The 26385-nt window shown below is 41.5% G+C and overlaps 1 protein-coding gene across 4 annotated transcripts in view; it reads left to right on the top strand.

The window, feature by feature from the left end:
* The window catches only part of GALNT18 (polypeptide N-acetylgalactosaminyltransferase 18), a 225191-nt gene that overhangs the window by 72772 nt on the left and 126034 nt on the right, over positions 1–26385 (top strand). For all 4 annotated transcript variants that reach the window (XM_030240725.2, XM_050974795.1, XM_050974796.1 and 1 more), the window contains exon 3: positions 25945–26137. In XM_030240725.2, the coding sequence (XP_030096585.1) occupies positions 25945–26137 (193 nt within the window). The remainder of the gene's footprint in view (positions 1–25944; positions 26138–26385) is intronic.

Here is a 26385-nt window from a genome sequence, read left to right as displayed (position 1 = left end):
GAGCAAGAGTTCTGTGAAACTACTGTGATTTGCCTTTTGTAACTATCTCATAAAGTTAGATAGTTCCCTCTCCTCAAGCAATTAAACTTTATTTCTTTATATTAATTTTGATTCTTATTCAGAGAGTTTTATCTCTTCATTACATACTCCAGCTCTAATTTAGCTTTTAAAGCGTTGCTGATTAAAAAGAGATTTATTCACTGAGCTAAACATTATTTTAAAATGGATATAGAGGTATCTGCTAACACACCTCCCTCTGAATATTGCTAATTGTACCAGCAGAGCTATCTAGAAGTCAATTTTGTCGTTATCAGATGCTTTCAGGGATTTTAAAGTTTTTCTTTTAATGACTTCCAAAGAGTTTCTGCCGTTTATCATTAAAAAGGGACTTGAGAATAGGTTGATTATTCAGCAGTCAAAGTGCTCAAGTGGGATGAGACTTTGAATCTCTTTCTTTTTCAATTCTTCCAGTTGGAGGTTTAAATATCTTTTTGGCACTGTGGAAAATGCAACTTCTAGAGCCCAGGATTCACCCTTGACAGAGTGACATGACTGAATGTATTTCAGCAAGAGATTCAGTTCTTTCTGGTGACTCGTTGTCTTAGAATAATTTAGAATTTTCTGCTAGGCCAGAGTTACAGGTAGAATAGCAGCTTATTTATTTGCTAGACTGCTCTAAATATTTCATGAAAAAAGGAACTCCACAGATGTGCCTTTCACTTCAGGAGTATTAATGGCTTACATTTATTTTTTATTTAAACCTTTTTTTTTGTGTGTGTGGTGGATTAAATGGTCTTTGTGTTTCATGTTCACAGTTTGGATGAAATCAAATTAATCAGAGACTTGGCATTTAGAAAAGGAAAACGGATGCAACATAAATGTAGCCTGAAGGTTTGTTTCATTTGGGTAGTCCTTGGGGAGGGGGGGTCAAAGCAGGAAAACCAATCCAAGCTGCACAGTCTGTAGCAATTTATGAAATTAAAAAATCGACAATGCTGGATTTCCTTATGAAGTCTGCCTCAAAAAACCTGGGTGTGCAATATGAAATTTAGCACTTGGCTATGATCCTGTGGAGAGCATCAAAACTGAGTTTAAATGAAATCTGAACTGCCAGGTATGTAGCTGAAATTCTAGACTTTTACAGGAAAACTTTTTGATTACTTGAATATACCCAGAATCTTACTCTTTTGATAAAAGGTTGAATTTTAGCATTAAGAAATCCCCTTGCGTGATAGCAAGTAAAATAAGTAATGTTATTATCCATGAGGAGTGTCAATAAATATCTATTTGCACTCTTCATCTCTATGATTACCATGCTTCAAATATAAACCCACCACAATGCCTTGTTATATATGCTGGGAAAGTATCCATGGAAGATTTTTTTTTTAATGAAGAATTATTTGGTTTTGTTGAAAGATATATCTGCTGATCATTTATTTTGTAAGGGAAAATGAAAGGTAATTAAAATGAACAATTAACAGTGTGTCATCACACTGGTTTGGTATCTTCTCTTGTGTTTTCAGGCCAGTTCTGTCTCTGGAAATGAACAAAGTAAAGCATTATATCCTGAGCTAAGTTGTGTGATGGCATGTGAGTCTGCATTAATTATACAGTGGCACCTTTTCCCCCAGATAATCTAGTCCAGAAAGCAAAAAGAAAGGCACATTGTGTAGAACCCAGGGAAAAGCCAGGAGCTGTGAGTCAGAAGGAGCAGGGTGGAACATTGCCTTGTTCACAGGCTCTGCTGGGATCTCCTGGGGCTGCTCTCAAAAAGACACTGCTGAAGGCTTGGGCAGCCTTTAGGGCTTCCCTCTTCATCTCAGGCCAGGTGCTGGCTGCTCCCATTGCTGGGATTGGGGTGCTGTCAAACTCCCTGTTCTGCTGGAATGTTTGAGTTTGGGAATTGTCATCAAGGCTGGGAAAGAGCCCTGGGTCCAGCCTTTGTCAGAGTAGCACCGTGCCCGCTCAAACACATTGAGAAGGGCCATGTCCACCCAGATTTTAAACCCTGCCAGGGATGGTGACTCTCCCACTTCCCTGGGGAGCCTGTCCTAATGCTCAGCCCCTCTGTCAGTGAGGAACTTTGTCCTGATGCCCACCCTGAATCTCCTGTGGCCCAACCTGAGACCGTTTCTCCTTGTCAGTCCTGGCCACCGGTGACCCTGTGTCACCCCACGAGGAGCTCTTTAAACCAGGAGGCTGGGGAGAACCTGGCACAAGGCTGAAACCCAGTGGGATGCCTTTGGGTTACTTGCCAAGGTGGTGTCTGAGTCTCTAGCAGAATGTTACCTGCTCTAAGGCAGTCTGTCCTGTGTGTCTGGGGCTGTTTGTCCTGCTGTGCCACAGATGGCAGAGAGCCAGGTGGGAAATGGCTGTGTTCTGCTCAAATGCTTTGTGAGCACACAGGCATTGACTGGAAGGAAAGGGGGACTGGCAGGGAGAAGAAAAAGCTTTTTGCAGCCTTTTGCAGGATGCCCTCTGTGCTTATCCCGAGGTAGGAGATATGGCCAAGAGAGGGCTGGAATTGCTGGGGAGGAGCAAGGCAATCATGGAGACACACTGAAGTTTGGGAACATTTCTTGGGAGCAAACCTGTCGTGGACAAATGAGTAAATAGTCAAAATGGCAGCGTGTGATGTTTGCAGCAGGCAAAAATTGTGTGTTACCTTCGTGCTCTTGTTTAAAAAATGAATTACAGTCTCTCAGAGGATGAAAGGGACTGCTTCACATCCCAGTAATGGCACATTCATGCTGAGTACTGTGCTAAAAGCTAAAAGTGGCTGCTGGAAGGAGTACAGTTAAATTTTATTTCTTTACACCCTATAAGAAAATTTGATATTAAAGTGCAACCCCTTTGTGTGCCAAAATGAAATATTGTAATTAAGAAATACAGCATTATCAGGCCTAAGCATTTTTAACACCTGAATCACAAAATTGGCCAGGGAAGGTATAATTTAAAAATAGTGAGTTTCCATGATGCATTTCAATTTTTTTAACCTCATTTTAGGACTTGCAGATTTGTTCTGCAGTCAGAGTGGTCGGAATTTTATTTTCTAAAGGAAAGCTGAAATTTTCAATTTAAGTGTTTGTGGTTAAAAGAAACATTGGTAAGAAACAGAAAGGTAAACCCAACAGGAATGGGGTTTGCCATGTGTCATAGATTGCCTGCATGTTGAACATTCCATGTGCTCCATTTCCAGGCTGGAGTGGAAGCTAACCCAAGGAATATGTTTGTCACATTTCACTCTTCACCCACTGTCATCTGGGATGTGCAGGGCTCACATCATCTGTAGAATTATTGGGAATTGGGCTCTTTCTGGTGCTGGAGAAGTACAGATTGCAGCAGATGAGAACCCACAAGTGTGGTTTTCCAGTTAGTAACTTCTGTATGACTGTATTAACCTGCAGAGATGGGGAGGTGTGACAGCCCCCTGAAGGGGTCAGAGCCTTGTTTCAGGCCTCTGTGCTCTTTGGCTTCTCTGGAAATCTGCTGTGGATCAAATCACTTGGTTGTAATTAATTTTGGACACTTAGAAAATAAAAACAGTTGAAGGGATTTGCTTCTGGGACATAATTCTATCAGCTCTTACCAGTAACATAAATAAAAAGAGTCTTCTGGAAACAGTTGGGTGCTCCCAGTTCAGGTGAGTCAACCAAATTCTCTTTTTTGTCACAGCTCAGTGAATTCCAAGTGCTTTGCACCTGAGCCCTGCTGCAAACCCCAGTGAAGTCCTCTACTCGAGGGAGTGCTGCTGCCAGCAGAGAAACATCTGAGCAGTTCCCCTGGGGTGGGAGGTTTCTGAGCTGGAGTGTAGAAGTCCTTTCTTCCAGAGCCCTCCCAGCCATTGTGCTTTGCCTTTCCTGCCTCACTGGGTTGCTTTGTGCAGGAGTTTTTAGCTGAGGAGTTCTCACCTCACCCCATTTTGAGAGAGAGCTGTCGATCAGCAGCATCCCTGACCCTTTCCCATCGAGTCTCCTGATGAGCTCGGGGCAGAAGATTTAGCTGGGAGAGCTGCCACTACTCACTCACTTTGCAGGGATTGTTCTTGGGGAAGTTACAAACTGCAGCTCGGTTTGATTTTGTGGGTTGAGAGAAAAACAGCTGTGAAATTTTGTGAAAGACCCTTAGGAATATTTTTTCCCCCCCTGCCCTTTCTTCTTGCTTCATCTTGCCAGTGGGAAGGAGTAGAAGAAAGTGGCTTGCATGATAATTAAGTGCCAGGTCTGGAACGAACTCCTGGCCCCTGGAAAACCTCAAGTAGCAAAGGAGAAGAAGAAGTCTGAGTTGAGCTGTCAGGCAGAGCTCCACTGAAGGGCTGCAGATTTATTGAGTGTTAAATGTCAGTACCAATGTAATAAAGATGGTGCACAGTTGGTGATGAGAACTTCTATGAAGAAAAATCCTTTTCAATAAGTTGTCAACGTGTCTGGAGTTGTGAATGGTTATTAAAAACCAAAAAGACAGGTAGGGAGACAATGGAAGCACCTTCTGGGCTGCTCAGATTTCAGAGGCATTTCTGCCAGCTGAGTCCTACATTTGTTATTTTAGAGTGTGGATCTGTTTTGATAATGAGCTGCTTTGGGAAGGGGCATATCTTAAATCTGTCATGCTTCCAGGTGTTTCTCTTCTTGACCCCAGAGGCCTGGGTGGAGCACAGCTGGAGCAGAATGCAAGGCTCTGTGTGTGATGTGGTCCTTGTTAAGCCAAACTCCCTTGTTAGAGGAGCACTCAGAGTGCTATTTCTGTGGTATGGTCTGACAAAATCACAGCAGAGAGTTCTGTGTGCCAAACATTTAAATAGCTTCCCCTTTAAATACCTGTGCATAACATTTAAATACCTTCCCATCCCCAATTCTGCCCTGGGGATGGGAAGGTATTTAAATGTTATGCTTTGGATGCTGAGAAGTTTAAAAAGATGTGCATGTCAGAGCTGGGAAGGCATTTTGAGAAGTGAGGGTGGGGAGGGCCCAGCTGTGGCATGAGTGGGGCTGGAATCCCACTTGAGTGTGACAAACAGCACTGTGCTGTGTCTGAGGCTGCCTGAGTGGGGATTTTCAGGGGTGCAGGAGCAAGCTCAGCCTTTGCCAGGGAACCAGGGAGGGGATGGAGCTGGTAGATGCAGTGGCTGGGTCAATATTGCAGGAATCCTTTTGTAGGAGGGCTTGCTGAGCTGGGGCTGCCCTTTACCATCTGTGGCTGTCAAGAAGCAGAGCCAGAGTTTCTGTTCCTTGCAGGCAAGGAATCTGATTGAGGTTATTCTTCAGTGTGTCAAATCAAAAAACACTGTAAAATTTATAACCTCCTCTGCTCACAGCCTGCTTTCCATTTTGTAAACCCTCTGTGATGATGGTAATCCTCTTTCTTGAGGGTTTTTTTAAATTATTATTCCATTTGATCTTCTGACAACTACAGCTGACAATGTTTAAACAAATCGAGCATTTACAAAAAATGTATAAATACACATTTCTCTACTAAAAAACTGATTATCAAGTATGATGGGTGTTCCTGGATTTTTCTTCCAGGTGTTAAATCTTGCTTTGACAGCCTTGCAGAGTCCAGCAGGCTGAGGGGAGAGCTTTTGGCTAGGTACTGCTGCATTATGCTTGAGGCTCTTTCATTTCAGTTGCTGTATCTCATTTACTCTTTCAGCATTTTTTCTCTATTTCTGGTCCCAGGCTAGTGTTTCATCATAAATAATAGGAACAAGAAAAAAAATTCAAAAAGTCCCTCTTCTAGACCATATTACAGGTGTTATTTATTTATAGGATTTAAATTTATTGCCTTAATGCCAATGCCATGTGCTAATTATGAGCCAGTTCAGCAGCAACTGCAGACTTCATTTTTTGGAAGATTTTTTCTACTGCTTGAGGCTGATGACACTTCTGTGTTTTGATCACTTAGAGCCTGGGACTCACATGCCAAACATACCTGTAGTTTTAAACAATAAATCTTGAAAAGAATAAAGAGCTCTTTTTCTTTATCTGAGCACCTGATCGATGATGCTTCAACCACTAAAGAACCATAAGGAAAATATTAGAGACATAGAGAGCTTTCTGTGACAAATAAAGTGTATTTTGTACCATGGAGTGATGAGGTTAATAACTGCAAAGATGCAAATGTCTTGGGCAAGAAGCTGAGGCAACCTCCTGCTATTGCCTGAGCTGGAAAATCAATGTCTTTGTTTTGCTGTAGGGAGCACTGGCTGAGGCTGTGCATTCCCAGCTCCCAGTGGGTGCCATCAGGAGCACAAGTGCAGCTCAGCTGTACAGAGGCAGCAGGTGTGGACATCACTAAGAACATCTGTCCTGATGCTTGAGACTGTGAGAGAGCATTGGGATCTGCTGCTCCTTAGGGCACTTGCCAAAATGCATTCCTGACAAGTCACTGAGCAGTCAGGGTTTAATAATGCCACAGCTAATGAGGGATTTCAGCTTTGTGTGTGAAAGTGGAAACGTTCTGGTAAAGCACTAAACTTGCATTATATTATTATTATTATTATTATTATTATTATTATTATTATTATTATTATTATTATTATTATTATTATTATTATTATTATTATTATTATTATGGATGGATTGTGGCTGAAAGGATTACAGACTGAATGCAACCCAGCAAACCTGACCAACACAGGTTGCACTCGTGTCAATTAGTGATCTCTGAAAACAAGGCTGCTTGTTAAATGCTTGTGCCAGGACCTCCTGCTGCTGTTGCTCCCTGTAGGAGGATTACCCAGCTATCACCACACCTCAGAATCACTGTGGGTTTTTGGTTGACCTTCAAGATTCTTTGGAAGAGGTAATAGGTTATCTGTCTGCATTGGCTGCTTCTCCCACCCATCTGCCAAATTGATGTGATCAGCTTCCAGAGCCAGGTGTATCTGGTGGAAAATAACTTCATCCTGCTGTCACTTTTCCTCAGCTTGTTGGTCTTTTTTTGCTTGGATTGTACCTTCCTGAAAGCTTTTGTTTGCTGGCCAGAGTGATGGCTATGCAAAAATGTAAGCAGGTAATAAAATATGGATCATTTCCCATCTTCTGAATCAGTAGAAGTAGTACATTTTAAAACTTTTTGCAAGTAAGCACAATTGATAGCTGGTCTCATAAAATGCAACCAAGTGCTCTTAACACTGCATTTTATTCAATACTGGGTCCTGTTTGGCATGTCCTGCAGGATTTGGCAGAGAATTTTAACGAGCTGCACTGTTTTCAGAATGGTACCCTGAAAACTCTGTCCACGTGTGAAAACAAAATGTTCTGGTAGGCTGGGCAGAGCTGGGACCCCGGCATCACACTGGGCAGAGCTGGGACCCTGGCATCACACTGGGCAGAGCTGGGACCCTGGCATCACGCTGGGCAGAGCTGGGACCCCGGCATCACGCTGGGCAGAGCTGGGACCCTGGCATCACGCTGGGCAGAGCTGGGACCCTGGCATCACGCTGGGCAGAGCTGGGACCCTGGCATCACGCTGGGCAGAGCTGGGACCCTGGCATCACACTGGCACTCCTGTGCTCCTGGTGCAGTGCAGGGTAAGGCACTCCTGTTCCTGGAAGGAGGAGCTGCAGATGGCAGGAATCTGCAAAAGAACTGAGCCCCCCAGCCCCACCAGAGCTGTTTTCTCTGGTGCTTCCTTTGGGGATACAGCACTGGCAGGAGAAGGAGCCTGAAGGGAAAGAGAAGCCAGTGTGTCTCTCTGCCTTAATTTGGAGTCTTGGCTTCTCTTTGACCTGAAATGATCTCTAAGCTGGATTAGCCTGAGAGTCCCTTTGTCCTGGGAACGAAGGATTTATCATCCTCCTGTGTTGATTTTGTGAAATCTCCCCTGACTCTTTCCAGATAAATTACATCCCCTGTGTTTCTGAGTGATGTACAGAGCAGGTACAGGTACCAAAATGAGATCCTGATCTCCTCAGAGAGAACAGGCATCATTCCAAAGGGACTAGACACCTGACAGGAGAATCAAGGAGAAGAAGCCCGAGAAAGCCAGTCTAAATAGTGATCTGTGCCCCAGAGAGGACTGCTGGCAGAACAGTGTTTGTAAAGAGATGAGCTTCAGGTGGAGCACAGAAGTTCAGAGGGGAGGAGAAGGGAGTTTAAAAACAAATCTTGTGACTGTAAAGCACACCTGCAAACTGAAGAGTAGCTGTGGGATCAGTGGGATGAGGTTTCTGTAGCACATGGGGGGGAACAGGCTTCTTACTAACATATTCAGAGCTGGGGAGAAAATGGGAGAACTTTGCACTGAAATGTCAGGACAACAAAAGCAGCTTTTCTGCTCTTGGAAAGGAAACATATTTGCTTGAAACTACAGGAAAGTAACAACACACCTTGTGTAGCAGAGCTTTGCTTACTAATTACCGTGTCAAAGCTTGAAAACAGAATGAAACTTTTTTTTTTCATGTCCATCAAGGAAAATTTTCTCATCAGAGTTGGGCTTGAGCAATATCAATTAACATTAATGCTCCTTGGAAAGGCTGTCGTCATGAATTGCCTTCAGGATAGGTAATAAATGTGGTGAAGGTTTTAACTGTGCATCAAGAACATCACAGAGCTACAGAAAGATTTCTACTGGCAAAGACTTTTAAAAAGAAGCAAAGCATGGCTGCAACTGGAGGGTATGTGCTAATTAGTAAGCTGATGTGTCAGCACCATCACCAAGTTGCTCAGTATGGGGGACCATGGTTTCACAACTTGCTTTATGGGCTCTTAAAAAGAAGCATAAATGGAATAGTCAAACCCATGGAAAGTGCTTTTAATGCTTTTTTTTTCTAGAGATCACTTTAATTTTTGTAAGGTAGAGGATAGATAATTGCACTCAGTGGCTACTAAAATCAAGTAATGTTTCCTTTAGTGTTCTGGGGAGTGCTGTGCACATCTGATAGCCCAGCCTTGCAGAGAAAATCTCTGGCTTTTGCTGTTTTGCATCTCTCCTAGCCCTTGACATAAAAGCCATTATCAGTAGTGTGTCACCAGAGAGCATTCCTGACTGAAAAGCTGCTGCTGCTTCTGAGTCACCAGTTGGCTTTCCAGGCTGGATTGCCCTCCTTAACTACTGAGCTTGAGAGTGCTGGTGGCCATTAGGAATGCAAACGGCTTCCCTGACTCCAAGACAGAATTCTCAAGGCTAATCTAAATTCTCATTCAATAGTTTCTCATTGGCTTTTCCTGAAGACTTCCATTTATTAAGAGAACAGTTTGGTATTTAATTTCACAGAAAGAGTAATGATCTTTCTAAAAGTTTTTGAATTTTCGTCCAAGTAATTAATCTCATCTATGCATAAGCTAAAAGCTTGCATGAATATATTTACTTCAGTGAATTTTAACTGATTAGAAAACTGTTTTCCTTGTAGAAATTGTGGGAATGCTCTGCTGTATCTACCCCTTACTATTCCAAATACCATTTTTAAATGTAGCTAGCAACATTTTCTGAAATATTAGAATATCATGATGGATTATGATGCACTTAATTAGTAAGGCGTAAATTAATGTGTTTTAATTGGTATATAATAGGCCTCAAATACATGTACCCTTAAAAATGGAGATTTTTTTTTTCCTTCTGTGATAAGCCCCAATATTTCTTGTGGCTCTCACCCATATCATTTTTCTCCTGTGTCTTGGTAACAACATTTTCCTTGCTCAGAAGGAGCTCCCTCCTCCTGGACGTTCCTTTTGCACACCCGTTCAGAAGGAGCTGATGTTCAGTGCTGAGGGAAGCATGAGTGACCCAGAAGCTGACATTCCATAGGTCATGGCAGCCTGTAGGATTGGGAAAGGCACCCTGATGGCCACATTTCTCTGCATGTCACAAGACTCACAGGTGTGGAATGGCAAGCTGCACGTGTGCAGTGTCGCGTTCTGTAAGCTCAGCACAGGTGTGGCTGGGCACTGGCACAGGATTCCCAGGGAAGAGGTCACGGCACCAGGCCTGCCCCAGCTCAGGGAGCACCTGCACAAGGCTCTCAGTCAGGTTTAGTTCCAACAGTCCAACATTCAGCTTGCTGATCCTTGTGGGTCTCTTCCAGCCTGAGATGAAATGTTCTGTGATGCTGAGAAACAGCTTTTAACCAAAACACCCCAATATTCTGTGACTGCAATGGGAAAATGTATCTGAGCCAGTTTTTCATTAGGCACTGGATACAAAATAAGCTGTGAAATTTGTGAGTTTGCATATCAAAGGCTGTTTAAATGGAAGCTGGAGATTCACGTGGCCCTCGTGATTTTGTTTTTGTTGCTAAGATGAAGACTGAGGGTCAGGTTCTTCTTTGTGAAAACAGAAATTGCAGACATTTTAGGGAGTTTTTTATCAGCTACAGAGTAATTTGCTTTCTTGGTCTGAGGGAATAAATGATCAGATGATCTGTGTAAATGATCTGTGTAAATAGGCATTAATCTTAATAATAATGTACAGTGGCCTCCCTGACCTTGGAAAGAGTCCTGACTTTGCCTGGATTTATCATGGAGAATCAACAGCAATTACAAGGAAATGGCAAATGTCCTTGTGGGCTCCTCAGTCCTCCCAAGCTAGTTTTTCACAGTCTTACAGGATAAATATTTCAGCTTCTAACACTGACTTCTTTGGAAGCTGCTCTGAGGAAGAAGAGGGGGAAAACGAGATGGGGAGGGGGGCAGAAAATGCAGCTTGATTTCCTGGCTGAGGAATCCATATGTGTTTTCATGCCCAGTTAACTGTGCTCATACTCTTGGCTCCAATGTAAATACTGTTTTTATTTAGTACTTAGAGTATGACCTGGGCAGCATCTGAGATAAAAGAATTACTAATGATTTTAGATGCACAGAGCTATTTCCCTTACAGGAGAAGTCACTCTTTTAATATTTGAAAACATGAGAAGAAAAAAGCCCCAGCAATTTAACCTGTATGGTTGTTTTTAAATAATGCATATAGAAAGTATTACTAAAAGCTGCACAGAAACCTATTTATGTTGGCTGGAAACATCCTCCTGGAAATTTGGGGTGTTGCTTTTCACAGTGCAAGTCTTCTGCCCTGCTGCTTTAATTTCAATAACACTTTCCCCCCCATCTGCAGGAGGTGGTTCAGATGGAAGATGGGAAGAATAAGATCTTAGCAAGTGGGTGCTAACAGATGCTGAAATATGATCATTACCAGCTGTTTGAGATTCAGTGGCTGTAGTATGTTAATGAACTATTAAATTATGCAGATAGAAATCACTGAAAGAGGAATGACATCAAATGGAATGATGTGACAAATAGGACAAAATCTCATTCCCCACTCTCCTGTTCTTTTCTAATGAGAAATATTAAATTTAAAAATAGAATTCTGTGTTTATACATTGAAATTCTGTGAAGAAGCTTGCATGAATCCAAATGAATTAATTTTCTTTGTCAAGTATGGCTGAAAGACAGATGATGATGTTAAAAGTTAGACCTTAGAAATCCAGTTAAGCATTGGCAAGACACAATCATCCATCAGCCAGTCACAAGTGAAACAAAGTTTTGGGCTGTCCCTCCCTAGTTTGCAGTGCTGTTTTCTTCTGTCAGTATGTCCTCTTACCTCTTGAAAAGATATAATTTTGTAAGTGCTGTAGTTTGAATATATTTTATATAAAGCTGTTCAGTTAACTGATACTCATAAAAGAATAACTCAGTTTCCTTAAATGTTAAAACAACGTTGGAATTACTGTTTCAATGTTCCTTTATGTTTTATCTTCTCCATTAAGGAACGTTTCTTCAGAAGTGTGGTTTAGAAATTAGTATCTAAATTAAACATTAGCAAGGGCTGAGTTGGTCCCCAGTAGGAAGATCTGAGTAGTCATTGCAGAAAACACCAGAAGGAGCAAAACTGATATGTAAAATGTTCTTTTATTCCAAGAGAAAAGAGATTTACATTGACTTTCCCCCCCCTGCATAATTTACTGCTTTCCACACAGTAGCTCTGCATTGCTGGTTGGAGGGAATGTAATGAAAGTCCTTCCTTGTCACTGTCACATTTCTGAAAAATCCTCTTTGCCCAGGATTGTTCCCCTGGGAAGCTGAGAAGCCTCAGAGAAAAAGGAAAACAATTCTTGTCTCATTTGCTTCTCCTGTGTTTTGCTGCTTTGGAATGTGTTTGGAGATTGTTTACACACAGGTGATTGTTTCATTGGTTTCATGTGAGTTGTTTTCACTCTTTGGCCAATCAGGGCCAAGCTGTGTTGGGACTCTGGAAAGAGTCACAATTTTCATTATGATCTTTTTAGCCTTCTGTAAGTGTCCTTTCTGTATTCTTTAGTATAGTTTAGTATAGCATTCTATAATATAATATAGTATCATAAAATAATAAATTATCTTCTGAGCACATGGAGTCAGATCCATCATTCCTCCCTGCCACAGGGCACCTCTTAAATACAACACTTCCTCTTCTTGCTCTTACCTGTCCTCTGCTTCTGCTGTTCCCTACCATGGCAAAAACAAATTGTAAGGAATATGTTAAGGGATATCCTCCTTCTCAGGGTTATGCTGAGATGAACGTTAATAATCGGAAATGGAAGTTTTAAAGAAGTTTGAAGATTTATAGAACATGGCTTTTTTGAAGTGTTGGAAGCTGTGAGCATCAGCATGTGAGAGCTACCAGAAGAAAATACCTTTAATAAGAAACTCCTATGATTCTGTTGAGTGTATTTAAATTAGGTATTTATTTTTCTCCTAAAACATGGAAAAGGGGGCTCTTTTTATGGGACAGCTTTTGGCTTTGGTCAAAAGTCTGTCTTGGCTCCAGTTGCAGCCCTTGTTTGTGGTTGAAAAGCTGCACATGTTCTTTACATCAGTAGTAAAACTGATTACTCCAAGTCAGGTTATGTCAGTGTTTCTCCTGTAGGATCATTAGTGTTGTTTAATAAAGTTCTGGCTGGTGCTGTGACTGTACAAGTAGCATCTCACCTAGGTATACCCTTGTACATTTACTAATTTGATTCTAAAAAATAACGAGAAGAATTTAATGTAAATCTCTAAACCAGATTCCCAAAATACAATCTAAGAGAAAACAGTGTGAAAATTTGAAGGCAGACCTTTTCAGAGACTCTATAAACATGCTTTGGTGTTTTGTGAGCCAAGGATGTATCTTTTGACTGTGGAATGTTCCTCTGCATGTAAATGGAGCATGTAAATTCCCTGGAGTTTCTCTGATTATCCCAAACACTTAAATTTTACCAAAAAACCAAAAAAAGAGATAAAATAAGTGTATGTTTCTACACTGTGAAAATGCTATGAGAATAAAAATTTAAGTATGTTTTCAGGAACACTTCAGAGAAGTTTAGAATGCTCTAGCATCATAAGAATAAATCATAACACTTAGTAGCTGGCACTATTTACTGTTTGGTCTCCCAGCTTTGGTAGAATCACTTTCAGGGAACAGATTTGCAGAGAGTCATTAGACCATGTTAACTGCACAGATGGTTTGCATACCTCTGAGCAAGAAAAAACAAAAATAGGAGTGGGAAAAGAGAGGGGTGAAGCAGGCTGTGTAATTAAGCAAAGAAGTGCACATGTTGTTAGGGCTAAAAGATACAGTTTAGAGGAGGAATTTTGCCTGAACAAAATTATTTGCCTGCAGTATATTCTGACCTGCTGTATGATTAGGTCAGTTGGGAATGGAAATCCTCTTGGTAACAATTGCTGTTCACAGAACCAAAGTTTTACCAGGCTGTACCACAATGAGTATCTGAGTCCACATAACTCCTTGCAGGGAAAATGGTGCTACTGAAATATCTAATATTCCTCAAAAGCCACACTCTTAACAGGTTGGAAAAATCTAGTAAATCTCCTTACACACAAACCCAATCCTCTGATGCTAGTTAAGGAAATGGAATTGTAACATCAACATCTGCTCCTTGCAATGCAGGGAGTGTTGGAGCCCGGTGGTTTGGAAACAGCAGAACCTGCATTGTCAGGATTAACTTCCTGTGGGACAGCGAGCCACTGGGGCTGGGGCAGCCTGTCTGCTGATGCAGAGGAATTTGGGAAAACTGGCTGATCTTAATGTCTCTGCTGATGAGAAGAAAGAAGATTTTTATTGGTTTTGTAAGCATTTCTGTGATGGCTGGAACTGAGCAGCTCTGAAGTGTAGCTTTGTTTTAATACTCCTGCAAGGCAGGGGATGTGTTGCTATTCCTGCTTTACAATGGCAAAATGAGATCCATGGGGAAAACGTTCTGGCTGTTCTGTGAGAGCTCAGCTGTGCAGAGATAATCAAGGAATTATTTTAGGAAGAAAACGAAATCCTCTTTTTTCCTTTACCACTGTGAGCAGCAAGAGGAGAAAAGTAGCCTGAGTCTTAGTCCAAGTTCCCAGTTCAACCATCACCCTCCACGGGAGGCCAGAGGATGTGCTGCTGGCTGGGGACAGTTTGGCTGATGAAGATTGTGTAAAATTAAACTGGAGAGTACACAGGAAAATACCAATGACAAATCTTCCACCGACTCTAGGTGATGCTGAGGACCTCAGTGAGTGGAAATCTGGTATCTGTGGTTCCACTTCTTGGAGTATTGGAGAACTGGAGAACCTGGTGGGAAATGAAGCCAAAAAAGTGGTGATGGAAAAACAGACAGCTCTTCCTTCACAGCTTGCTAGGTCTTTGGCAGGAAAGGGCATTAACAAAGAAGTGTTATCAATGCAAATGTCTGAAGGGACAGAACTTTCTGTAACAACATTTATGGAGAAGAAACCATATAAGATTCTGCTCAGTGCTCTGATCCTGATCAGCCTACTCTCATGTAAATCAGAATGGATGAGCAAGATCTCATCAGTGTTTCTTTCCTTGCTTGTGCTTTTTAGACTCCTACATTGGCAGAGATGCTGATAACAGTCAGGAGCACTGCTCTGCTGAACCTTTTAGCAGGCTGCTCTTCCAAAACTAGGATGGAGCCCAACTAGTGTAGGAGTTCCCTTGGTATCAGTCTGTTCCTTTCAGGAGTGTTTCAATAAGCATTGGCAAGCTTTTTGGCCCTGGGTAGCCCAGCCAAAGCTTGCTGGGAGCGTTAAGCTCTTAATATGCAAATTATATATTTTTCTGGTAAGTGGGCTTAACATGCAAGAAGCAACTTGGGAGTTAACTCTCCAGCTCCTGTGTACCTGCTGACCTCTTTCACACCATGACCCTTGGCTAAACAGGGAAGGAGATTGAGTAGGTGCAATTTAGTCAGGAGGACAGGGAAGTAGAGGCATTACAAAATTCCAGGCAAATTGTGGCTCTGCTCTTGGAAGAAGCTGTGCCTCCTCAGCGGGCTTACCAAATCCTCTTCACCAGGGACATGAAGGAGCACTAGGGGGGGTTGGGAAATATCTTCTGGCTTAGGTTGGGAGTTGTTTGTTAGGACTAAGGCAATGAGCCTTAGTTCTCCTGCCAGAGAAATCCCCTCCTGCTTTCTAATTTCCTTCAATTAATCTCATAATTATTTCTTTTTATTGGACGAAAATATTCCATATTCCATTTTCCAGGTAAAACATTTAATTCTCTGACATTGCCTCAAGCTAGGATTTGTTTACAAAATTTCTGGAGCCTTTGCTGCTGTTACCTTTACTTGACTGCCAGCTGTGTTTAAGTGTCAAAGGATTAAAGGGCACCTTTTCTCCAGGAGCAAAGATTAATTGGAAACAAACTGCTAAGAAACTTCATTTACTGTTAGAGAGAATTACTTGCACTTTGAATATAGAAAATCACTGGTTTTATTAATGAACAGTTATTTCAGAGGGACATCAGCTCCTCCTTAGTCTTCTGTTCAGAGCTGGCTGCTTCTAGAACTTCTTCCTTCACTGCTACTGTGCAGTTAATATCCTGACTCTTACGGTAAAATGAATTTTTCATTCTTTTCTTTTTCAAATAGAGTTTGATTAGCCCATCCCACCCCAATGACTGATCAGTAATTAATTTGCAAGCCCTGTGGATTTCAAACACCTGCAGGGCAGGTGGAGCAAATGAAAAACCCACTGCTCATTTTGGACATGACCTCGGGATTAATGAAATCTGGTATCCTGCTTAACAATTCCTAAAAGCACTGTATAAACTCAAAATTGAATATCTCACAATTCTCAGCTGTTTTATCAGAATATATTCTTCTGGTATCCATCCTAAATAGTCTTTACTACAAGTAATGATGATAAATAATAAAGTCCCTGATTGCTTACTAAAGATAGTCTACAAAACTGGTGAAAATCTGTTTTAAATAACCTTTTTTTAAGGCTGATGTTTTGCTGATGTTTGTTGACACTCTTGGATAATTCTGTTCCAGTTCAGAGCAGCTAGGATTAGTACACACATCTCTGGGATTATGTGTATGTGAGCTATCTCCTAAGAGCTCTCCTCTGTTTAATGCACATGAAATGTAACCGTGGTATCCTTCTGCAGCTTTTAAAAACAAAGCAACCTCTGCTCCTGTCCATTTTAATTTAGCTTAGACGAGAATTTTACCTCTAGTAGAGTATTAAAAATGTTCTCCTAGATTTTTACCTGGCAGAAATCAGTAGGAATTCCTTTGTCCCATTCACTTCAGCAGCTTTGCCATGGATGCCACTGCAGCACCCCTGCACACAGTGACTCAGAGGTACCCAGTGAGATGTGGATGTTCCTGTGGGTGCAGTGCAAGAGGGCTCCTCTGACCTGGTTTAAATTGGGATGCTGTCCTGGTGAGGGCTGGAGCCATTCTTAACAAAGAGCCTTGATTTTTAGCTTAGACAAAATGAGCAAGTTGATTTTCTCTTCAGGATGTGTGATATGCAGGGTTATTAAAAAATACAAGAAAATTCTTGCACAACTGCAAAATACGTGCCCAGTAAGGGATGGAGCTTTTTTTTTCCTCTCATCCTTTTTGCTTTGTGGGTTTACCAGAAGCTTATCATCAGGTGTGGGGTGAGGACAGGAAGAAGAAAGATGTGTCTGAATTTTACCAAAGGATAACTTTGGTTTATGTTGCAGGAGAGGTAATAAATTGAAAACCTTAGAAGATGTTTCTACTTCTCTTCTGTGTAGATTTAGCACATTTGCAAGAGGTTGATTTGTGAATCTCTGACCCTTTCAATAATGCTTCTCACACTAAAGTCATGGAGATCTGCAGGGAAATCTGTACTCTTTTGATGAGAAATTACTAACTAAATTGCCTATTGTATCTTGCATAACAAATTAAATTTTCCATTATTTTCATTTAGTTTCCTGTTTTGGCAGTAAGTCCAGTTTTTCTTGGCTTCCTCACTTTTCTTCTTGCTTCTTATTTCTGTTTAAAAATATTTCTAGCTTTAAGTTTGTTTTATTCTCTAATCTAGCTGTATTTTGGGTTTGAGATATATTTTGGCTTGTTTTGTTGGGGTTTTCTTGTTTCTTTTTTTTAATTAAAATTCTGACTGGACTATGATGATTTAAAAAAATCAGACAAGACAACCCAAAAAACAAAACAGAAATAACCAGCTAGCCAGATGTTGCCATTCTTCACATCACTGAAGCAGAGGTACAGTTTGCCTAATGCAATCTCAGAGAGATTTTTTGGAAGTTATTCTGCTTTTTAAATTTGCAAAGGAAATGCAGAATGCTGAAAGTTTGAAGCCATTTTTCCTGACGTTCTTAAATTAAGACAATGGAGGAAAACTCTCAGGTAATGGATATTTCTCCAAGTTCCTCATTGTAGGATAGGGAGTGAGCTGAGAATAATAGCAAACCATCTAGAGCTTTCTCTTTGCCTTGTGTTGGTACAGCCTGCTGCTTTTCCTCATGATTCCTTGTCTCCTTTCAGCATGTTTTTGACTCACTGTCCTATTTCCAAAATTAGGCTAAAGTATCATCTCACATCATTTACCCAAATACCTGTGAAACCAAAGAGCTTAATTTGACTGCAAGGAGAATTCTTGACATCTTGATAGGCTCAGTGTATTATTGATCTTAACTTTAGCACAAATAAATCATCTACTTGGTATCAGAGATGGGAGAATGCTTTTAATTTGTCATTCTTTTTTTCTGCCAAAAGGAGAAGCTAGGTTATGCTTAGTTGACTTTTTTTTTAATTTTTAATTGAAATGTAGTTTACAAACCTTTAAAATACACCTGCTCCCTGCTGCTGCATTTGTCTCCATCCAGTGCTTTAAGCATGACAAAGGCAGTGGCACCTGGGAGTGGAAGATGCTTTGATGGAAGAGCGTGCTGGCTCTTCAAAGCAGCCCTGCTCTTCATAATTCTTCAGGTTCCTTTTAAAACTGACACTCATCTCTGTCTCTTGGGGGAGCTTAGGAGAATTCCTGGGAGTGGGAAGTAGCTCTGCTGTGCAGTAATGCCTGCAAGTGTTTGAGAAGTACTTTTGAAGCAGGAGCCCTGTCAAGCAGGGGTCCATGTAGCTAAGTGGGTGTGTAATGAGCTGCTGGGTGCAGCAGCTTACAGGCTAATGCTGGAAGCACTTAGGAAAAAAGCAAAGGATGTCTTGAGTGAGGGAGCTGTTGCTCTCTAAAACTTCTGTGTTTGCCAAGAAGTGGCCAAACAAAATTCCTCAGAGGGCTGAAAGAACTGAATGGAAGTTTTTGAAGTAGAACTAATCTGAGGGAGCTCAGTACAGCCTGGCAAGCAGAGAAAAATCTCAGTTTGTGTGGTTACTGAAAGAGGAAGCCTGTTTTCAGTGCTTTGAGTTGGGTGACTGTGGAAGGGAGTTGATTCTGTTTCCTTGTGTGAACTTTGCTTTTGGTGTGACTCCTCAGCTCTGTGTAAAAAGAAAAGCTGTATGTATATGACTAATGAGCTGTGTCACAGCCTGACAGCTCCTGGCAAAATGGTTTTCAAAACCATTTTGAAATGGTTGAATGCCTTTCATGTTTAGTCCAGGTGACACAGATTTGGGTGGATGATATAAAACACACGGAGCTTTTAAAGCCTCTCAGCTGCACTGATGCAAACACTGCTAATCCCCGAGAAAAAAGTGCTCTGCTATTGATTAAATGCAGATGAGCTTCCTTTTTTAGTAAGCCCATCAGCAGATGCCTAAATTTGGGAACACGTGCAGTTAGAATCAGTGGAATATTCTGAACCTTCTGTCTTGCAGAGGACTCCCTGTGCTGGGTCTTTGAAATGTCTCAGACCCCAAGCCCTAATGTGGAGCCTGGTTCATTCTGTTGCCTTTGCAAACTGAGCTTTATGTGTAGATCTCCTCTGTTTCCACTTATTTCTTTCAAGGTGATAAGGAAATGAGGAAAGTTGTCATTAGAAATTCAGCTTTGTGCCTCAGCACCAAGTAGAAGCAATCTCAATTTTTGGCACAGCTCTGTTTCCAGGATGCAAACTGGTCTCTCATCTGTGAAATTCTGTTGTCTTCCAATCTTACATGAAAAAAATACTCAGTGTAATCAATGAACCTAATGAAAAACTGTTGGTTTTGCAAAATTGGGGTTTAATTTGTACCTTCTTTTCATTGGTACGGGGTTCCCTGTCACAAAATTTCCTGGGCATTTTGAAAATATTATCACAATTAATTAAAAGATTAGCAGTTAGGTGTGATGATAACATGTCTTTTTCCTCCAAGACAGGGAACATATTAGGCCAGAGCAATAATTCTCACAGAACTGCACAGATCAGAGATTATTGGCTGAAATTGGTTTGGCATTTTCCTTAACAACGTGATCTCATCAGCATTGCAGGGGGGTTTATTCCTCCTAACTAGAACTGACTGAAACAAGGCTGTCACTCTGCTTGTCTGAAAAATTAGGGAGGTAATTGTGCCCATCTCATTCTTGTCTTTCCTTTATGGGTACCACTGCTGGTTCAGGGCACTGCTGTTTGTGATACTGAGATTTGTGTATCACAGCTGAATAAATTCACCAAATCAATTTTCAGGCAGTTTTTGGCAGATTATTATTGCATTTTTAGACTGTTATTCCAAAAATTGTGGTATGTTTGCCTAGAGATTAAAGTTAATGCCTCAAGTACAGAATTATTTGAAGAGAGAAAAATAACTTTGCCATTAAAAACCTGCTTCTTTTAATGAAACTTTAATATATAGTCAATAAAGGTAATCCTTTAAGTTATAGTCAATAAATAATAATTTTGACCACTCTTTATCTTGGAGGTGTGTAGTTCAGAAATTAGATGTTGCTTTAAATGAATTGATAATGTCTTAACATCTGGTTTCCAAGTACAAGGCATGCAGAGAGGTGTAGCTTAGGACAAGCTGAAAATTGTGTTCTAGAAAGTCTGAAGACTTGGAACTTGATACTCCTTGGTTTTCAATATCCTCATGGTGTGTTTTTTGAAAATCCGCCTTTTACACATTGGAGAAAACAAAATTGGTCCCTGACAAAATATTGATGTCAATGGATGCAGAAAGCCTTAAAAGTGCAGTGTTGGTACCTGTCAGAAAGTTCTGTGTCTTCATCTGAGGGGAAGGGGGTTGTACTTGGAAATTTATATTTCTTTAGATAATCCCATTCCAGTAAATTAGATAATCCCATTCCAGTAAATTAGGAACCTTTACTCTGTTTTCAAGTTGTCCAGGCTTGTAGTAACTTTATGTTAACTTTGCTAGAATGATGCATGGACTTGTCTGGCCTGATTCATATCCATGGCACAGTTATGGCTGAAGGGGAATTTAATAGGCTGGTAGTGAGAACATATCTAGTAGGATCAACAGTGCCCAGGATTTATAGTGTTTGCAGATCAGAATAGGCCAGATGGAGTGCATACAGAAGAAATATAGAGCCCTTATAAAGGCCTTATTCCTATAAAAGATTGTTTGTGTGCACCCACATCAAATAGTTGAGCACTGACTGAAAATCAGAACAAAAATTTCATTTTTCTTTCCCATAGGAAATAACCACTCTAATGGAATTTGCTGGTTAATTAGTAGTTCGTCGGTTTGCAGTTCTGAGAGCTCTTTACCAAGTTCTTTAGAAGTCTCAAACCCCTCAGATTTCTCTTAAGACCAAATTTTCCTGTTTCTTACACTGCCCTCTACCGCTGAGCACATTTTGAGAGTCATCTCCAGACATCTTCCTTGGGAGTTAAGTGACTTCTGTGTGATGACTTTTTCGGAGCTGTTCTGAGAGTGTGCCAGGGCAGGAAGCACCCACCTCCTCTACATGAGGGCCTGTCCTTGCTGGGTGCCAAGTGCTGCAGCAGACTTCTCGTTAGGGGTAGAAATGAGCCAAGACACAGACTCTCATTTAACAACGTGGAAAGGGGCCCTGGTTTATTCATCTTTACAGCTTGGCCATCCTGACTGTGGCTGCAGCAAGCTCCTGCTGTTGGTGTTTCTGACACACCCTGGCTGCTGGCTGTTCCTGCTGGAATATGACTGCAAGATTTCCTTGCTGCCTCTGACCACAGGATTTTACCAAGCTCCACTGTGACTGCAGGCTCCAGCTCCATCAGACCCAGCCTGACCTCACAGCAGAGCTTCTGAAGCAGCAGCAACTCTCTTCCATGCTTCATTCCTCTTGTGTGTCTCTCTACATCATTCCTTCTTCCTCCAGGCTCTCCCTGAGCAGCCAACCCACCCCTTTTATCACACTTACCTTTATCAGTCTCAGCTGTGACCCATTCAGGGCAAGGCTGTTCTTCTTTGGTAATTAGTACAACTGTGATTGATCAGGTGAGGTCACTTGTAATCCCTTCTTCTACACCTACACTAAGCAGCAGAACCAGACTGAATTTCTACCCTAATATGCTCAATAAACATGGGATTATTTATCAGAAAAAACTCCAAAGAGAAACAAATGAAAATATATGTTAGCAGTGTGCTAATAGCTTATTCCATTATGTGTCTGTACTGGCTGCTTAAAATGCAGTAAAGGTAGCCTCTAAATTAATAACATATGAACTGTGTTTCAAGTTCTAAAAAAATTTAAAATTGAGACAGTTTTAGCATTTCCTTCTCTATGTGGCATCATACACAGTTTAATCCCTAAAGTTTTGTCTGATTGTATACTATTCATAGTGGTATCATATTTCTTGACAGCTGTTGAGGAGAGGATCACCTTTCTTTTGTTGGGGCTTTTCCCCATTCCCTGTCTGTCTGATCTGTTTGCACTAACTACAGAGTGTGCTGGGGTATGCAAAGACTGGATGTGGAGCTGAATCCTCTCAGGGAGGTTGTGTGTTTTGTATGGAGTTTGCATCAGGTTTATTTTTTCTTAAGCTTAGGGCTCTGCTGCTCTGTCATCTGTGCAGACAGAGTCTGACAGGCCCTGTCAGTCTCTCTGAGGAGCCCTGGCGACTTCAGTATGATTTACTAAGCTGTAAGTAAGCAGCAGCAGCAGGATTTAACCCACTTAGATACTGCATTTTTTCCTAGGAGCACATCTGCTGAAGTCATTTCTTTGGGAACAAGACTAGAGTGCCAAGAGGAATTAACTTAACTTGAATATTCAAAACAGCGAAGTTCGCTTTTTAGCACAAAGTTATATTGATGTTGACACCTTGCCAGCAGTATTGTGATTTTTTTGTGGGAGGTGAGAGAATAAGTAAAGTAACTTCTTTGAGGGAAGATCTGTTACTGTAACTTTCAATTTTTGTCTTCTGAGTGTCCTTTTCTCCATGGCTGAAGCAGTGGTGCATCTTGGCGAGCTGCTTCTGCTGTTGCTTGTCAGTGTTTCATCACACCATGCAAACAAGGATGTTTTCATTTAGAGGCTCACTCATCTGATGCAGGATTTATAGCAGGGTCCTGCATGGGAGCAGCCTTGCAAGGCGGGAATTGTCAAACTGCGATTTTTGAGAATGCTGATAAAGTGTTCTCATGAATTACAATAGATTTTAAAAGTGGGGTTTTCCTCTGTGTATCTTGCTGTGTGACAAAGTTTAGGTGAAGTTTTCCCTCTTGCAAACACTGTGTAATGGCTCTGTGATCCAATGCCAGGCTGGGATTTTTACCTGTCACACCGAATGGCCTCTGGCAAGAGGGAATGGATTGCCTAAGAGATGAAGGGCACCTGGAGAGGAAAGGATGAAAAGATCCTTCCTTCCATAGAAAGCTGAAAGGCTACTGCCTGCAGGAAATGGAATATAGATCTTTTGAGTGTGGGAGCCAGAGTTTGAGGCCATTAGGCCTCATGAGAGAGCTGAGCTTTGTTTTGCCTTTAATGATAGCCTTAGATGCACATCATGAGCCCGCCTTGCACGGTGAGGCAAGGCAGAACTGTGGCATCACCTCTGTAATCATGGCCTGTTCCTTCCTCTCTGGGCTGGGAAATCAGAGGGTCAGGCACTGGAGAACATGATCAAAGCCTTTCCTCCTACTCTCTGGCATCATTTCCAGCTCATTGTTCTTTTAGTGAGCAGCCTGTTCCACCTGAGCATGTACCCTTTAGTGCAGGTATTGATGTCTTTAGCTGACATAGGGGTGTTTTCTCAGGCAGGGTGGTTGTGCTGACTTACTGTATCTGCCTTCTTGTTACTGCCACTTAATGAAATCAGCAGATAAGGCTGCACTGCAGGCTTTGTGAAGCAGTTCTGTTTCCTTGGAGGGTGTTTTCACAATGGCAGAGCTTTGATGTGAAACACTGCTGCTTTTGTGAATGGACCTGCAGCCAAATAAGGGATAGAACCAAAATGAAACGTAGGTACTTGTGAGAACAAACAGCATGGCTGAATCTGCCTCTGCAACTCTTTTTGCAACCCCTTCTGGCTTGATCCTTTCTCTTAGTTGTGAACCTGTTTAAGGTAACTTTTCTTAGGAAGAAATGTTGAAATCTGAATGGAGCTAAAAATTTGGGTCTCTCTTAATGAGTTTCAAAGGCTTTCGTGGAGATTAAATCAAAGTTATTAATTGATTGTGTTAATTGGTAATAAATGAAAGATTTGCTTTCTTCAGAGATCAAAGAACAAAGCAGCAATCAGACAACAAAATGTCTATCCCTTATTATCTCAGTGGTGTCTTCTGATTTGGTGTCTCTGACTTTGTAGGAGCAACAGGAAGAGGAGAGTGAATTTCTGTCTTGGAAATGGATTGAAATTCCATGGATTGGAATTGTAATTGAAAGTTCCTGCTAATGTTTTTTTTTTTTTTCCTGTCGAGCAATGTATTGAAATACCATGTTTGCTTAGCATACAAAAAAAATTCCTGCATTTGGTAAGTGGTTTAGTAGAGCTTGTAAAGTAAATTCACAGATATCCATTACTGGAAAATCTTAAACTGAGATACAACCTGGATTACTGAGCACTTCTTCAATCAGAAAACAGCAAGAGATTCACAGATCGCTTAAGGAAATACTCTTGCTCACAAAATCCTTAGATAAAATTCAATATATTCAATCTATGTGTGAGTCTGTGAAGGTAGTTGTTTCTGGGATGGCTCTTCATCCATGAAAAGACAGAGACATGTGTGACATCCCATGCTGCTGTGATTTTTGAAGTGGTATTCAAATGCTGTTCTGCCTTTTTCAAGTTAGGACCCTCTAAAATGATCTGAGTTAATCCAACTTGTGGAGTTGCCAAGCTCCTCTCTCAGACATTTTTCTGTGTGGTAGCAGGGCCTGTCAGAGAAGTTTCCTTCTTTGACTGAGGGTTTAGTTTGTCTTTCATCTTTGAAGAGTTGGAGCTGATTCCCAAATTCAGGCTCGGAGACAGTGCTTTGACAAGTAAAGAAGCATTTCATGTTTACTGAGGTTGGAACATGGTGTAGGAAGCAAGCACCATTAGTTTCCTGTCAGTGATGACAGGAAGAAAAAGGAGAACATCTTTAGCAAATCAAATAACCTAGTCTTCTCAATTTATGTTTTTGCATTTTGGGTTCTTTCTAGTAGGAGATCAAAGGATGCTTCCTGGCATTCTCTGGGAGTCAGGATTCTGATGCATATTGTGCTAGTACATAAACTGTTGTCTTTGGGTGTTTCCGTGAAGATTAAGTCAGCTCTCAGGCCTTTAGGTGGCTCTGGGTGCTGAGGAGGACATTTGACAGATGTTCAGAAGATTCACTTTAATCTTCACAAGTCTCTGTGTTTGTAAGTACAGCCCTTTAGAAAGGAGAGTTCTTCATTTGGTTGGGTCACTGTTAATCTGACTGCTGATAAATAACAACTTCCCGAAAAAGATTTCTCTGTGTGTGTGGCTCTAGTTTATTGTTACAAATCGGAGTAAATTATCAATTATGTTGACAAATTGGAGGCATTTGATCCTGCTTTACTGGTGTGCTGTGGATTGTCAAGTGTTTACAGAAAGAAGGGCTTCTCTTGGGTAGATGATGTGTCAGTCACAGAGAGCTCACAAGACACCTTGTAGAGACTTTCTGTGCAACTAAACATTGAGAATGAATGCTGTGATCTCATTGTACTGGGGCTCTAATCAAATTGAGTTCTAGGTGTATCTTTCCCTCTCCTCTCTGTTTGGCATAACAGCCAGAGATGTGGCCTTGTGAAATGAAAACCTTGTCTAATCAAGCAAATACTACAGAGTGATGATCCCAGTAGCATCATCGCATGCACCTAAATATGGGCTAAAAATTCAAATAGGCTGGATTGGTAAACTGGAGCATAAAGTTATTGCGTGGCTGAAATTAGTTTGCTATTTGAACATGGATGCCTAGTACAGTGAATTTTCTCTGTGCTGAATGTGTAGTTTTAAGGAACTTAATTGACACACAAACTTTGGCAGCCATTTTGTGCACTATGTTCAGATGCTTTCTTTCCCCTTCAAAACTTCAGTCGTTTCCTGGCAAGATAATCCAGACTGAAATTAAGTATTTCATCTTAGTATATAAAAGCAAAATAACATTTCTTTCTGATAAAGCTCTTTCTGAAGTTTAATTCAATCAGATTTATCAGTCCTGGCCCTTAGTCAGGTTGTGATAAAAAAGAATTGTTTCTACCTAACTTTATTTGACTATTGAATTTTGAGCCTTATGTGTTAATAGTTACACCGACACAAGAGTTTGAGAGGGCATGTCATGGGAAGACTTACAGGCAGCAAGTGGAGCTGAAGTTACACTTCTATAAATAGCAGATCCTTACTGTTTCTTTTTGTCTTTGTCTCTTGTAGAAGCTCCACCAAAACTGGAAGACAACCCTGCAGAAGCATTCACGGACTCGTCTCTCTTTGCTCACTGGGGGCAGGAGCTGAGCCCTGAGAACAGGCGGCTGGCCCTGAAGCAGTTCCAGTACTACGGCTACAACGCCTACCTGAGCGACCGCCTGCCGCTGGACAGGGCCCTGCCGGACCTGCGGCCCAGCGCGTGAGTCCCGGGGTGCCCTCCCTGCAGGGCTGCACTGCGGCCTTCTGGCTCTTCTCCAACTCCTGGGCCACACTGTGGCCTTCCAGCTCTTCTCCACCTACAGGGCCCCACTGTGGCCTTCCAGCTCTTTTCCGCTGGCAGGCCAACAGTGTGGCCTTCCAGCTCTTCTCCACCCCACTGGGTGGCCTTCCAGCTCTTCTCCACCTATGGGCTCACACTTCAGCCTTCCAGCTCTTCTCCACCTGTCG

Source organism: Serinus canaria, chromosome 5 (assembly GCF_022539315.1).
Source record: "Serinus canaria isolate serCan28SL12 chromosome 5, serCan2020, whole genome shotgun sequence".
NCBI classification, from domain to species: Eukaryota; Metazoa; Chordata; class Aves; order Passeriformes; family Fringillidae; genus Serinus; species Serinus canaria.
The sequence above is the reverse complement of the archived record's forward strand: the minus strand, read 5'-3'. Positions and strand labels throughout refer to the sequence as shown.